The sequence below is a fragment of the Cnephaeus nilssonii genome (genome assembly GCF_951640355.1).
Source record: "Cnephaeus nilssonii genome assembly, chromosome: 3".
NCBI lineage: Eukaryota > Metazoa > Chordata > Mammalia > Chiroptera > Vespertilionidae > Cnephaeus > Cnephaeus nilssonii.
This window is the reverse complement of record NC_137074.1, coordinates 66,806,575-66,822,155: the sequence shown is the minus strand read 5'-3', so window position 1 is coordinate 66,822,155 and position 15,581 is coordinate 66,806,575. Positions and strand designations below refer to the sequence as shown.

At 42.6% G+C, this 15,581-nt stretch overlaps 2 protein-coding genes across 2 annotated transcripts in view; one reads left to right on the top strand and one right to left on the bottom strand.

Moving 5' to 3' along the window:
- CD96 (CD96 molecule) overlaps positions 1 to 15,581 on the top strand; it is a gene marked incomplete at both ends in the record, with an annotated part of 97,794 nt that overhangs the window by 23,474 nt on the left and 58,739 nt on the right. The window contains 2 exons of the mRNA XM_079766828.1: positions 4,872 to 5,079; positions 8,847 to 8,902. Coding sequence (XP_079622954.1) covers positions 4,872 to 5,079; positions 8,847 to 8,902 — 264 coding nt within the window. The remainder of the gene's footprint in view (positions 1 to 4,871; positions 5,080 to 8,846; positions 8,903 to 15,581) is intronic.
- On the bottom strand, positions 13,544 to 14,262 carry ZBED2 (zinc finger BED-type containing 2; the record flags this gene model as incomplete). Its single annotated transcript, XM_079766829.1, has 1 exon — positions 13,544 to 14,262. One exon carries the CDS (start codon positions 14,260 to 14,262, stop codon positions 13,609 to 13,611), a length of 654 nt encoding a protein of 217 aa, XP_079622955.1. The 3' UTR covers positions 13,544 to 13,608.

Here is a 15,581-nt window from a genome sequence, read left to right as displayed (position 1 = left end):
TCAATTCCTGTTAAGGGCACATGCCTAGGAATCAATCCCCAGAGCAGGGTATGCAGAAGGCAGCCGATCGATGATGTTTCTCTCTCATTGATGTTTCTATCTCTCTATCCCTCTCCCTTCCTCTCTCTCTAAAAATCAATAAAAACAGTTTTTCAAAACTTAGATGCTTATATTTTTAAAATTTTTTATCTATAAATGTATCTTTATAGATATACTATACTTTAATATTTTATAGCTAAACAAAAGATAAATGGTGCTAATAAACAATGCTGGTTTTCCATGCCTATGAGAAGCCTAGCAATTCAGAAAACAAAACTGCCACCTTCTACCTGATGACAGTAGCCTCTAATTGTCTTCATCATAATCAAAATTAAAGTGCTAGCCAACCTACAATTGTGATGATTAGAAAAATAATGTTCTGGTGCTCTACAGAGTGGACCTGGGGGCTTCACAAGCAGCTACTTGGACAGCACTGACTGGATGGAGAATAAATGGGGGGCATGGAGATAGGAAGCAGTATGGAGATAAAGAAGTAGCAATCAATACAATTAACAGAATTTACTGAATGAGCTATAGATACTCAACACCCACCATATGCTGTAGTCAACACCGCCGGCTCTGACATGGAGCTTGTGCCATCCCAGGGATGAAATAATGTCATGAAATCAAATAGTACCAATGTCCCTTTTCTGGATTGGAAATTCTGATTCTAGTACAAAAATAGGAAAGCCTCCACCATTCATTCCCAGGTTTGTCAAGTCTTTAAGGGACACAGGGAAGCAGTGTTTCATGATTCAATATGACCCCAGCCAGCCCTTATCATGGAAATTATCTCATCTAACTCTTGTCCATAACTTAATTTTATGCTTATTTCTCTTCTACAGGTATGGGGTATGGTTTTGTATTTGTTTTTCTTGTGCACTAATTCTTCTCAAATAGCCTCTAAGCAGACAAGGCAAGGATTGTTTATCCTACTACATTTGTGAGGCTGTATATAGCAAAGTCATTGTCAGCATGACCTTTGGAGGGAAATTATTTTTTCAAGTCCTGGTTCCTCCATTTACTAGCTGTGTGGCCTAAGAGCCAAGATTAGGGTAAATAGGGCCCACACCCTGGATGACAATTTAAGTGAGTGCCGAAAAAATCAGTAATCAAGATATAAATATTAATAAAATATTTTAAAATCAAAATTTAGGGAAACTTTCTGATGAAGAAAAGATCAACATTTTAAATAAAGGCAGGCTGCTGTTTGTCCGTTTTGAGATCCAGCTATACTGTCCAAGGAACGGTGTTTCCCAATCAGGCTGTGGCTCCTGGGCCTCCTGGCATCGTGTCCCCCACGGGCACGTGTAGAAGAGCTGACAGAGGAGAACACATCGAGCAATGCACGGCTTTATGTAGTCATTAATTTTTTTAATTATAGAATTTGCATTAACTTTTTCCACTTAGGCAAAGTATGGAAGGGTATTTTGATAAGTGCATATAGGGGTACATGTTTTTCCTTTTGTCTCAGAATTCATATCTTGGCAATGTTGTGCAACCTAAATTTTAGTTACCTTATCTGTAAAAGGGGATCATTATAGTACCCACCTCATGGTATTATTGAGAGGTGTGAATAAGGTAACAATGGAAAAACTGAGCACATTCCTGTTCTTACTATGCATTAAAAACTAATCTCTAAAGAGTTGGTTTTATGACTGTCCACAGCTCCTGGGTTTATCGGGCAGATAAAGAATACTCATGGAGTAGCTGGTTGATCATCAGCGAGGCTGGAGGACAGTTCATATTAATTGAACATATACTGAGTGTCAGGACTAGTGTAGGTATGCCAGTGCAATCTACATTTGCACTGGCATACCTCGTATTAATTGAACATATACTGAGTGTCAGGACTAGTGTAGGTATGCTAGTGCAATCTATATTTCCCATTAAATCATAGGGTCCATTAAGTTGGGAGTCCATGAAAGTTGTCAAAATTTTTTCTTAAAAGAACAAGAAGAGAAAAACAGACAGTAATAAAGACTATATAATAAGACCCTCTTACCAGTCTGTTTCCTGCTGACCCTAAGATTATCATCAGGTGGCAGCTGAAGTACACTCGATGACCCCTAGAGTCATAGGGTATCTGACTCCCAAGGGCCCTTTCAATCAGCAAATTGTCCACACCTCTGTAATCAACAACCTACATAACGGCCTCTGGCCTCCAGGGATTTCTTTTAAATTTTTCTTTTCTGATACTCCTGGAAGTGGTTTTTTGTTTTGTTTTCTTTGTTTTGTTTTTTGGTGTGTGTGTGTGTGTGTGTGTGTGTGTGTGTGTGTGTGTGTGTGTGTGATGGTTTGGTTTTCATTAGTGTGTGTTGTCTCTGAGGCTTACTTGTCCCTGGTCCTGGGCAACCCTGCTTTTTGATGCTGTAAAAAAGCCTTTGTAAGTGCCTTCTTGTTTTGTGTGACCTTTGAGCAAGTTACTCAATTTCAGTTCATTCCAGATTGTTGTAGAGAGTAAATAAGACTTGGAATAACTTTGCCTAGTGCCTAAAACAGTAGGTGCTAAATAAACTTAAGCTATGACTAATAAGAACATAAAATTTTAGTAGTGGTCATAGCATGATATTGGTATTATTCTCCCTCTCCCAGCTCTAGACATTTCAATGCTTGACTGGACTAGTTTTTTTCTGCCTCTCGTCCCATTTGCTCCGTGAAAGCAGACACCCATGTGCAGTCTTGCCTTGGCCCCTTTATAACTGGGATTCTAGATTCTTTCAGGATCTCTGAATGTTGTAAGTTACAACTTTGCAACTGAATCCTATCTTTCCCAACAAAGGAACAAACATTTTTCTCTACAATAGTCAACTGCCCAGAAAAAACAAATGAACCCTTGAGCAAATTGGGATTTTGGGGGGGGTGGTTGTTTTGTTTTATTTCTTGTATCTTTCCTCCACCAATGAAACCAGCCGGGTTAGTCACACCCAGCTACACAATAAAGGAAAAAGCAGTTTTCCTTGCCAGTCTCCAACCTCCAACCAAGTGGCCTCTGACTGCCCTTCTTCCCACAGCAGAGTGACAGATGGAAATGTTCCGGGTGGCTAGTCATTTACTAAACGTCAAGCAGCATTTTGAACTCCAAGATCCTCACCAAAACAGTCCCTGTGCATAAAGCAGGAGCTATAACATCAAGTTTGTTGAGCTGGAGGACCTGCAGGGGGAGCCTGCCTCCTTAATTATTGGGCTCCAGGTCTGCAAATGCTGAGTCAAGTGCCAGCCAATTCTTAAAGCTCCTTTTGGAGCCCTTGTCTCCAGAATATAAGCTCTCTCCCTTTAACTTTCTGAACACTTCTTCATTAAGAAGACAGCAGGATAGAGACATAGGTCCTTCTTTATGTGAGTATAAAGGTGTGTGCATTGCTTCAGGAGTAGGTTTTAAGCAGGGTATAATATATATATATATATATATATATATATATATATATATATATTTGTTTGTAAAGATGATTACCAATCCCAGCTGTAGTTATTTATAGAATTGTGTCTTACATAAGAGTTTCTACTGAGTATATTCTGGAAATATCTATATAAACTATTTAAAAAGTCTACGTTCATGTTTCCACTGTTTCTGCTCCTAGCCCATACTTGAATTCTCTCACTCACCTGCTTCCATTTCTCTCACCCTGCATCTGTCTCATTTTTTGAACTAGAGATTCCAAGTCAGATCATTGTTCTCATTATTTCATGACTTCTTCCCCACCAGATGTATTCCTGTTCACCTCATCCGCTTTAGTTCCCTCCATTTCCCCTGGCCCCTGTGCATAGGGTCCACCTGTTGTTTAGAGTTAGACCCGTGGTTCTCAGCCCTGCCCCTCTGAGGGTCTCACCCCAGAACAACTTAGTTCAAACCCCCAGAGAATAAATTTGTGCATCTGAGTATTTTCAAAGCAACTGAATTGAGCATGTTGTTATACTAAAGGGTATAAGGACATACCCCTTCCTCTATCCTGTGCCCCTCAAGAGTCCCCTCTTCACTGGGCCCTTAGTCAGCAGAATGCTGTGACACCCCCAGGACCTTGTCCATGGAAATAATGAGGGGGGCAAGAATAATGGGGGTTTTTCTTCACAGACCCAAGAAAGGATATGGAAGAGAGAAAACAAATACTCCAAATGATCTCTGGTCTCCAACGTTCAGATTAACATTTACAGCTTACTCTTCATGTGTCCTCTTTGAAGGCAGTACAAACACAGAAATAAGGGCACAAGGGCAAGGGCCAGGACAAGGCTGAGGTGAGGAAAGGAAGTACCTACAGCATAAAATTTAAGGAGGCACTCACACTCAGGTGCCCAGGGTGCATTTACAAGAACCTGAGAGTGAGTGTCTCCTTAAATTTTGTGCCCTAGGAATCTCCTTACCTCATCCTAGTCCTGGCCCTGAGGGGACCTAAATGAGAGCTTTCTAAAGTAATGCTGGGAGAGTGACTATAATTATCCAGTTCAGTTGAAGATTTTATAGGCAAAACATAAACCCTTCTTAGCACACCTTGCCATTAAGATTTCTGAATTTGGCATGAGAATTGTGATCTGCCATTAGCCCCCAGTGCTGTGTGCCCCTCCCCCCCAAATATGCAGTTTATAGAGGATTCAAAGGGGGAGTTCTCAACAGAAGAGCAGCAAGTATCTGTTCATATTAGGAGAAACTGACAATAGTTTTTAGCTGAAAGTCACGGGTACTGATACTTTGTCTAGTAACATACTAAATACCTCTTAATTTCAATCCTTCATTCATATCTCTCTTTTTACAAGATATAAATTAATACTTGTGGAATACCTAGCCCAGAGCTAGCCCACTTGAGTGCTCAATAACTGGTATCTATTTTTCTCACCAGGAAGATAATGGAACTCAGGAAACACTTTTCACCCAGGATCACCCCATCAGCAAAGCCACATTATTTAAAGACAGAGTCAAGCTAGGTGCAGACTATGGGCTTTACCTCTCTCCAGTCCAAATTCACGATGATGACCGGAAGTTCTCTTGCCACGTTACAGTCAGGCCTGGCAAAATCCTGAGGAGCTCCACCAGGGTCAAGGTTTTTGGTAAGAGTTTCTGTTCTCTGGACTCCCTGCCATCCTGCCATCCCTGTTGCCTGCCTCGCTTTCCCCCTAGAGAGGAAGCAGCCTGTGACCTGGAGTGCAGCCAAGCAAGGCTAGCTGTTCAGGAGTTTTATTTACCTTGATACCTGCCTTTCGTGTTGGGGCTGGGGAGCAGGATAAGAAGTAAAAGAATAACGATTCTGTTAATAGTTTGAAATCACACAATGGGTCAGTTTCCTGGTGACCACTCCCTTACTTACAATTTTAATATTTCCTAAGAATACTGGAAATCTCTTTAATTATGGCTGCCAAAGTATAATTGCTTAGCTGTCCAATTGTCTTAGTTGCTTGCTGGAGGAAGACAGAATAAGGCCAGTGGGAGAATAGAAGGATGATGAACAGAGCTCCAGAGACACTCTCTGGGCATCGCCCCCACACCTCGCCAAAGCCAGCTGGGGCGAATGCAGGCCAGCTCCTCCAGCAAGGACGCCCACAGTAGGGGCCTCTGACTCTGCAGGGTCCAAACAGGGTAGGGGGTGGGGGGGGGATGTGAAAATTCTATTTTGTTCAGTGATGCAAGGAAATGTTAATAAACAAAAACTCCTAGCTTTGACTATTTTTCTCATCTTTGTGACTAAGAACTGTGCTTTTTAAAACAGCATTTCTAAATTAAGGCAAAGAGAAAAGCAGTGATGTGAGTGAGCAATTAATTGATTTTGGAAATGAGGTAAACGAAAAGAAAATAACTTTACAAAACCTAAGTCACGACTGACAGAACAAGTAAAAAGAAAATCTCTGTTTTTACTTTTTTACTTACGATCTCATTGCATTATTATTAGAGGTCACACAGTTCAGCATTTTGAAGGAAGTGCCAGCCCTGCAGTTCATAAAGATGGAGTAGCTACAGCCGAGATTAATACAGTTTGAAGCCTCCTGCTTACAGTTTTCCTGTCTCTTCCTCCTGCCCTCCTGCCCTTCCACCTCCCCTCCTTCCCCAGCTCTCCCCACGGACGGGCTAGGAAATAATCAATCGCCCCTGATGGTCAGGTCCCTTATGGAGCCTAAACAATGTTCTGTGAAGAGTTGGGAAGGACTGTGCATCTCTTTTATCAATTATCACCCTCAGCACACTTACCGAGGTGTGACTGTCTTAGCACAAACATGAAACCAACTCATCTGGACTTACTATTGGCGAAGCAATGAAGGCAGCCACCTGGGATGTGCAAAGAAATATCAATTCTAAATAAAGCAAACTGTGTCCCTTTTGACCAAGGGTTTTTTTGCACCGTAACTTGACCTAATTGCCTTGTCAAATTAAATTATGTCCTCTTTGCTGCATTAAAATGCTTTCATCTTGGTCTTAACCGCTTCTTACTTTTATATCTCACTCTTCTCACCCTATCTATCTGTACATCTGTCTCAACATTTCTCTTTCTTCTTTGAACTCCTTTCAGTACATGCTTAAAAATAGGAGATTCTACCTCCTTGTTGATATAATTAGATTTTCCCTGCTTCCTGGACTTTCTCCTTTACCAAATGGGCTGGCTAGGTTGTGTTAGAATAGTCTCATCTAGTCTGAACCTATTTGTGGGTGTCACCTGAACATATGTTATCATGGCCTTGGCCTAGAAGCACAATACATAGTTCATTTAGAACCCACTCTGAATTACGTGGTTAGTCCTCAAATAGATGAAGCCAAGAATAAAAATATAAAAACCTCAAAATAAATACCCAAGTGTACCACAGACGCATTCTACATGCCCCAGATTCAGCTCTTTCCTTCTTCCTGACAATGCCTTTACTCTCTAACAGACCAGGGATTGGAAGTTTGCCCAGCTCCTCTGTGGCTTCCTACATCTCCCTCACTCGTCTCCCTTAACTTTCCTTTCCTTAGTGGTAAGTCACCTGCCATCACAAATTCCTGCTCCTCAGATCTAAATCTGATTGTCCTGAGATTCAAAAATAATCTCTACCATCCCTGCAATTTTTAGTACTTGTTCTTTCTTTTGGGTCCTTTATTCTACGGTATTTGTTGCCAATAGGAGGTCAGAAATGCCCCTCCTCTCCTCAGTGTTTTAGGGTTGTATTTTGGTTTGGGTTCTCCTGAAAGAAAACAAGGAGAGGAGGATTGGGGTTGAATTCACCTATTTGAGAGGTAATCCTCTGAAACATCAGAAGAGGAAGGAAGATAATAGAATGTACACGATCAAGCTGTGGGTTTAGAGCTCGAACCCCTGGGGAACTCTGGAAGAACACACATCAGAGTTATCCCAAACGAAGGCAAGGAAGCTGGGGTATTAGCCACAACTCCCCATCTGTTATCGCCACAAACTCTCTGGGATTTCTTGTTTGCCCTGCTTGTGGACTCAGTGTGCTCCTCTAACCCCAATTAATCCTTAGGAGAGTATCACATTTGCCTCTACTTAGTGAGGTCTCTCAACCAGCAAGTAAAGGCAAATGTCAAGTGGATTTGCAGGCATTAACAGCACCTGTGATAGGGTCTTAATATTTTAATATTTTCTCCACTGGTTATGAACCAGTGGAGAAAATATTAAAAATATTAAAATATTAAGACCCTATCACCAGACGGCTTTGTCTGCTGTACTCAAGAATTTACTTGAGCCCAACCAGTGTGGCTCAGTAGTTGAGCACTGACCTATTAACCAGGAGGTCATGGTTCAATTCCCAGTCAGGGCACATGTCCGGGTTGTGGGCTCAATCCTTAGTGTAGTATATGCAGGAGGCAGCTGATCAATGACTCTCTCTAATCACTGATGTTTCTATCTCTCTATCCCTCTTCATTCCTCCCTGAAATCAATAAAAATATATTTAAAAATTTTTTAAAGAATCCTGACTGGTTTTTCTCAGTGGATAGAGTGTCAGCCAGCAGACTGAAGGGTCCTGGGTTTGATTCTGGCCAAGGGCACATACCTAGATTGCAGGCTAAATCCCCAACTGTGTGTGGAAGGCAACCAATTGATGAGTCTCTCTCACATCAATGTTTCTCTCCATCTCTCCCCCTCTCTTCCACTCACTCTTAAAAAAAATCAATGGAAAAATATCCTTGGGTGAGGATTAACAAAATAAAATGAAATTTAAAAATATTTGTAAAGAACTTACTTGAAACCACTTAAGTTCAACATGATATACTTAATACTTACTTTGGATTGGGCTCTGTTAAGAGCTTGAGATGAAGAGATGAATAAAACAGTCTGGCTTTGAGGCACCTATAATCTAGCAGGATAACAAAATCATTGAAATAGTTCCTAATATTTTCTAGTACCAAACAACTAAAGTATAAAGTATCTTTCCTGTTCCTTTCAGAGGCCTAAACTTTATACTGTATTTCTGTCCCTCCCTTCCTCCACAGTCCCGTTTTCACCTGACTCACTAATAATCATAATTCAACTATCAATTAGATGTTGCAACTTTCAAAAGCTTCCTCTTATTCCCCAAGGTTGGGTTAGCAGTTTCTCTTAAAAGCTTTCTTCAAATCCTATATGTCCTCAATTATGGTACTTATCTCAGTGTTTTCTAATTTCTTGTTTATGTATCTGTATTTTTCAGGAAAATATAAATATTTTTAGTACAGTGAAGATTATTTGCCCACCTTTGTTTCCTAAAAATCTAACATTCTGCCAGGCACACAGTGAGTGTTTAATATATTATGAATGATGAATTTTTCACACACACACACACATGCACACACACACTAGTAGCCAGGTAAGATGGCATTACGTTCCACTAACAGTGTTTTCTTTGCCTTTAAGCTAAGCCAGAAATCCCCATGATTATGGAAAATAACTCCATGGATGTCTTGGGAGAGGTGAGTCACATTAAAGCCTTTGAAAATTTATAGTATAACACGCTGAGGTGTGTCAGGTTACTTCGTTGTCCAGAATATTTTTCCAAAGGATATTACTCTTTGGCCCTCAGCCAATTAATTTCTGGTAAGGTAGAAGGGAAGCTGAATTGATTCTAGAAACCTAATGGGCATTCTTACTTTCTGACTTAGGGCTCTCAGAGTATGTGATCTGTGGTCCTGAGTCCTTATTTTTTTTCTGAAATAAAAAAAAGTCTCAATAGCTTAAATTTCTTTTTAATAAAAATTGAAGTAGATAGTGAGGAAAAGTAGGGCAGAGAGCAGTGTGAATCCTGGTGAAAGAATGAGTTTTATGCTTAGCTGACATTTAATTTGTTCAAAGCCATTTCCTGTACCAGCTTTCCCATTGTTTTTATTTTGAAGTTAACAGGAAGAAACCTGTCCTTATGTACCCCTCAAAACCCTGGCTATTTCGGAGGCAGCAGGAGAAAGGGCAAGAGAAAGGGGAAGTAAAGTAGACCCTCTGACTTGAGTTTCCAGTAGGTAGTTCACAGCCTCTAATCACCTGGAATCTGAGCTCAGAGCTCACTTGCCAGCTCTTCTCTTTGCTGGCTGTGACCTTAGGCAAGTTATTTCACATCTTTGTAGTTAGTTTTCCCACTCATATGGAGGGGATTAGATGATATCTGCACATTGTTGTTGTTTTTAAGAATTAAATGAAATAACCTATGAAAAATTCTTAGTATATAGTGTGGCATATATTAATTGCTCAGTAAATATTATTTTGTTGTTTTGTTCATATTACTATTATGTATGTTAATCAACTGTCTTGTGGCATTATGGTTTCATTCAAGCTTTTCATAACTCCAAATAAAAAATATTTTCATTAACTCTCCTATTTCCTATTACATGGGATGAGAGAAAATTATACTTATAGTCTAGTCTCTTCTAGTCCCAAGAACATTAAATTACTTATGGTTTCTAGTCGTGCTGAATATCAGTCATGTAATTTGACAGTTGAATTATAGCTCTGTGGGATGGTTTTAGATGAATATATATATATATATATATATATATATATATATATATATATATATATATATTTACCAGAGGCCCGGTGCATGAAATTCATGCACGGGGTGGGAGGGTGTCCCTCACCCCAGCCTGCACCCTCTCTAATCTGGGACATCCCTCTCACAATCCAGGACTGCTGGCTCCCAACTGCTCACCTGCCTGCCTTCCTGATTGCCCCTAACTGCTTCTGCCTGCCAGCCTGATCACCACCTAACCACTCCCCTGCCAGCCTGTTTGCCCCTAACTGCCCTCCCCTGCAAACCTGGTCCCCCCCCCAACTGCTCTCCCCTGCAGGCCTGGGTCCCCCCCCCAACTGCCCTTCCCTGAAGGCCCGGGTCCCCCCCAACTGCCCTTCCCTGCAGGCCCAGTCACCCCCAACTTCCCTCCTCTGCCAGCCTGGTCATCCCTAACTGCCCTCCCCTGCAGGCTTGATTGCCCTCAACTGCCGTCCCTTGCAGGCCTGGTCCCTCCCAACTGCCCTCCCCTGCTGGCCATCTTGTGGTGGCCATCTTGTGTCCACATGGGGGCAGGATCTTTGACCACATGGGGGCAGCTATCTTGTGTGTTGGAGTGATGGTCAATCTGCATATTACTCTTTTATTAGATAGGATATATATTACCCAAGTATTTGTGTCTTTTGCTGACTTTATGTATTAGTCTTAGATCATTGCTATTGAAGTTCTGAGCATATAGAAAAAATATTTTAAATTATTCTGTCACAATTAATTCCCAATTTTATCAGTGGACTTCATTTCATTAATTTAAATGAAACCAATAATCTAGTGGTATAATATTTGGTAGGTATTTTGTTTCTTATAAGGATTTCTTGTAGGTTTTTGGTGCCAGTGTTTATAGTTAATATTACTCAATTAGATATGTAACCATAAAATTGGACCCAAAAATTCCAATTTTTAAAAAAAGGACTCTTTGTCTTACATGTTATCAAATTTCCTCTTCTGTACCAAGCTTGCCTAGGTGCTGAGAGGGAAAATAGGAGACCTGAAAATTCCAGAGCTGACTCAACAGTGCAGTCTCTCCGCAAGCCGCATGTCTCTCCTTAGGCCTGTGCTTTATGCTTGAACTCAGTCATCTCCATAGGTCCTGTTCTTGTCACTCTTAACCTTTGTTATGTTTGACAAAATTTAGGGGGAAAAATATAAAGAAAACTACTGAATATGAAACACAGGAAACAAAAGTAGTTGGGCTTAAACATGCCTAAGGAAGAAAAGAATAATAAGAACCATATAAAACAGACACCATAACCTAAAAACACATATCGGAAAGGAAAGCTCTAGTTGCTGTTTACAGAATTTGATATTTCGTTTATTTGATTTTGGTTTTGTAAAAGTCCGAATCTTTGGGGATTCCTTGACCTTCCTAAGAAACATTCCGTGTGTGTGTGTGTGTGTGTGTGTGTGTGTGTGTGTGTGTGTGTGTAAGATTAGGTACTGAGGCTTCTTTTCTTTTTTTCTAGCATATTGTGGCACAATAAATCTCTGAGTCCAAATGTCTGGTCATCAGACTGCCAGCCGCCATCATCCTTGCAGTGGTGAGGGCCTGAGCTTTCACTACACCTGGGGAAGGCCTCAGAGGGCAACCATACCCCGTGGGGAAACCACATGGGAAGTGAAATCTTTAACATCAGTCAGGTTTCTAGAGGCGGGGGGGGGGATAAAGGGATTTATAGGACTGCATTACAACCTGGGTTTTTCACAAGCCTGGTGTTTGAACTTGTGTTTGTTCCACAAGCAGCTCACAGGGAAGATGGATCTGGTTGTTAGAGCTGCTGGTGGAGTCTAAGAACAAGCAATAAGAGGGAGCCATGTACGTGAGGATTGAACAAGGCAAGACACCATTATTATATGAGGATCTTGTCCACTGTCGGGAAGCACAGTGCCCATAGAGTGCTTAGACTACCTACAAGATGATGAAATGCTGCTATCTTTATCTCCTCTTATCTTTCCCAGCTTTCACCATTCTGTTTTCCCTATTCCCAGCCCAGTTAAAAATATATGTATAGGTTCTAGAGGAATCATCCAAAGCAACAGTCAGCTCTAGCTCAAAGACCAGAGTAATTTCCACCTTGATTTTATTCTATTCCTGAGTTAACATTTTAGGCATATCTTTAGCAACACAGGGAATTTTCCTCTTCCTATGGACTATTAGTCACCCTTTTTTCAAAACATCTCTGAAAATTTAATGATGAAGAGTTTTAAAAACTCTGAGAACAATGGATGGATATGCAGTTAGCATTTCAGAGGTAGGAATAAAATCCAAAACTTACTGCTCAAATGGAGTGGTCTGTGTGTTCTGTGGAAAGAAAATAAAAGCAACTGAACTCATTAAAATTGACCTCAGAATTTAACAAAATGTTCTCTGTCCTTCACTGTCCCAGACAGTCATGGTCTCTTTTATCTTTCTGTGGTGAATTTTGCCTAGGGAGCTGTCTCTCTTCTCTTATCTTTTCATGTGTCTTTATCCCTTTTTCTTTCGTTTTAACTTTTCTGCCTCTGGTCTATATTTTTTTCTATTTACCCATCTCTCTATCATTTTCTTTTTCGGTTTCTTTCCTCTCTTCTTCACTAACTCCTTCTCCCTTAACAGACCTTAATATGAGACTAGATTACATTTTTAACTATTTATGAATACATTTTCTTAATCCTCACCTGATGGTATTTTTCCATTGATTTTTAGAGAGAGTGGAAAGGATGAGGAGAGATACAGAGAGAGAAAAATTGATGTGAGAGAGACACATTGATTGGTTGCCTGCTGCACGTGCCACAACCAGGGCCTGGGATTGAGCCTACAACCACAGTATGTGCCCTTGACCAGAATCAAACCCTGGATTCTTTAGTTCACGGCCCAATGCTCTATCCACTGAGCCAAACTGGCTAGGGCTATGTCCTCTATTCTTAATATTTAATTCAAATGAGTTATAAAGTCTTTCATTCTCTCTGCGCTAATTATGCATTAATCACTTCTGTGTTAAGTTGTTGAAAAGACAAGATTCAGACAGATTAGAGTGATGGAACAGCTTTAATATAAGCAGGTGTCACAGCACTGCCACAGTGGGAGAAAGGTATACATCGGAAGGGTCTGGAGACCTCAGGCTCAAGCTTCTTTGTCCTTCCACTGCTCAGTTCCACAGAACGAGCTTTGTATCCAGTTCTCAAATCACCACCAGCTGCACGCAAGGAAGCCCCAGCTCAGCTCCTGGTGGGGCCTCTTACAGGGAGCCCCAGGCAGGCACGTTCCAGCTACCCAACCAACCTCAACTGTCAAAGCCTCCAGCTTTACCAAAACCAAGTGCTAGGCATACATCCCAGTATTTTCACTCATCAGTGCTGACAGGCTGGTACATTGTGACCCAGAACAACTCACAGACCCATGGTGTGACACAACCTCTATATTTAGTTAGTGTATTTTAAAGTTTTAATCAGTACAGCACTAGGAATCCCATGGTTAAACATTTGGTTAATTCAGAACTTGCTGATATTAACACATAGCACGCACGCTTTCTCTTAAAAGCAAAATCCCACTAGATTGCCTTGCTATATATTTAAGCTGGAACTAAACTGGCTCTTTGCTAGGAATCTAAAGTCAGTGTTTTCAGAACAGATTTCCCCAAGCCCGGTTTAAACAAAATGGAAGGGGTGAGCCGCTGCCAGCTGGTCTGTCTCCCTCTGGCGGGCCTCCCTCTCGGCCCTCACCTTCCATTTCATCTCCAGGATGGCCCTTTCCACCTCCTCCACAGCCCGCTCTCTCCTTTCCACAGCCCTCTCCCGCCATTCCACTGCCCTCTCCCTCCTGAGAAGGTCCTTTTCTCTTTGGCTGGCCCATAAAGCCAGGGCCCCCACCTGCTCCAGGAGCCTGGCCCACTCGCCCTCGATGCCCATGGGGATCTGAGGCCCTTGGCCCCTCGGGTCCTGGCGCTGTCCTGCCTGACCATGGCCACCCTTCTCCAGTTCCTCCCTGTGCATGCTCTTCAGGTGCTTCCACAGGGCCGTGGTGCCCACGTTAACCCCGGGGCCACGGCTCACCTGCCTGCCACATAGGCGGCAAGTGGCGAATTGGTTGGGGTGGTGCCCAGCACGAGCAGGGGCCAGGTGGAAATACTCCCAGGCCTCAGAAAACCGGGTCCCCTTGTTGTGGGGCACTGGGGTTGGCATGGCACTCACAAAAGGGCCAACCAGTTCTCCCATCTCATGGATCTCCTCCTCCTCCTTCATCAGTAACTCCCCTTTTGCTGTCATCCTGGTTCTCTCCTCCTCCTCCTCTTCCCGCCTCATACTGTCTCCTCTTCTACAGCTTTCCTTGAGCTAAAAGTCTCTGTTGAACCACAACTAAGGCTAACTGTGTACCTGGAAAGGAACTGTGGCAACTCTTGGGGTTTCACAGTAATGATCAAAGGCTGGCCACACCTGGTTGGGGTGATGTTTTCTCCTTTTGCTTCACCGGAGAGTCAGGGTGAGTCAGAGCCAAGCAAAATGGCCTCTGAGGCTCCCCTGCACATTCCCTCTGTGCCCCGGATGTGCTGATCCCTCCTTGGCAAAGCCAGAGTCAAAGCAAATCAGTGCAACAATTGCAAAGCTCTTCAGTCCACTCAGTGTTCTCCATCTACATCCACCACGCCATGGAGTCTTTGAATGTTGAAAATTTTAGGATTTCTCCCGGCTGCTTCCACTGTCTCTGTGCTCCTAGATCCTGTAAAATGTGTTTGCAGGTAGGATGAACAGCCTCAATGCCCAGGCTGGTCAGGATGCCCAAGCTGGGCCTTCCCAGGTCTCTCTCAGTGTAGGTAGCAGCAAGCAAGGACAGATGCTGAAGTGAGAGAGACTTATGCTTCCCAGGCACTGTTGCAACAAGCCGTCAGCGGCTACAACGCCTGCCAGGGTCTGGGTAATAAAGTCAGTTCATCCCTCCAGAGTCCTCTGGGGCCAGGATTCTAAGAAATCCGGACATCAGGCTTAGCTGTTTTCAGCGGGAGGAACTGGCAGGCACGGAGGAGGAACAAGCGGAACCTCTCCACAGGCTCGGTGTCGCCTGGTGGTCCTGGGCAAGCAGCTCAGCACGCTCCACCTTCCCCGGCACCATCACCTGCAAAGCCAACAGCTGGTAAGACCTTCCTGACAGCAGCTTACTCCAGATGTTTCGCTTATTTACTACATTTTAAGGGTTTTAAAAAATGAAAATCATATTACATTTTAAAGGCAGCCTGACCTCTGATTCCTTATTTGGGTCCTTTCTGAATGGGAATGAGAGCCTTATTCGTCAAGCTTTGCAACCCCCAACAGTTGGGAAACACCCACCAGCCACAAGTGGTTACTTACAGGCACCAGAGGCGCTGGTCCTGTCTCCAGTGGCTCCCGTGCAGGGTGAGTGCTCTGTGCGCCTTGAATAGTTAGTTATTAGCTGACTCCTGCCCCAGAGGAGGTGCCTCCAGCTCCTGTTCCCTCCTACTTTCAGAGGAGCCTTGTTCCCAAATGGGTGTGTCCCTGCCTGTGGGTTTTTCTGCAACACGGACACAAATGCAAACTTTTTCTCCGCCCCTTCCAGCACTAAAAAGATGTTCCTGGCAAATGTCATGTAGTAAAAGAGCAAATCCAGC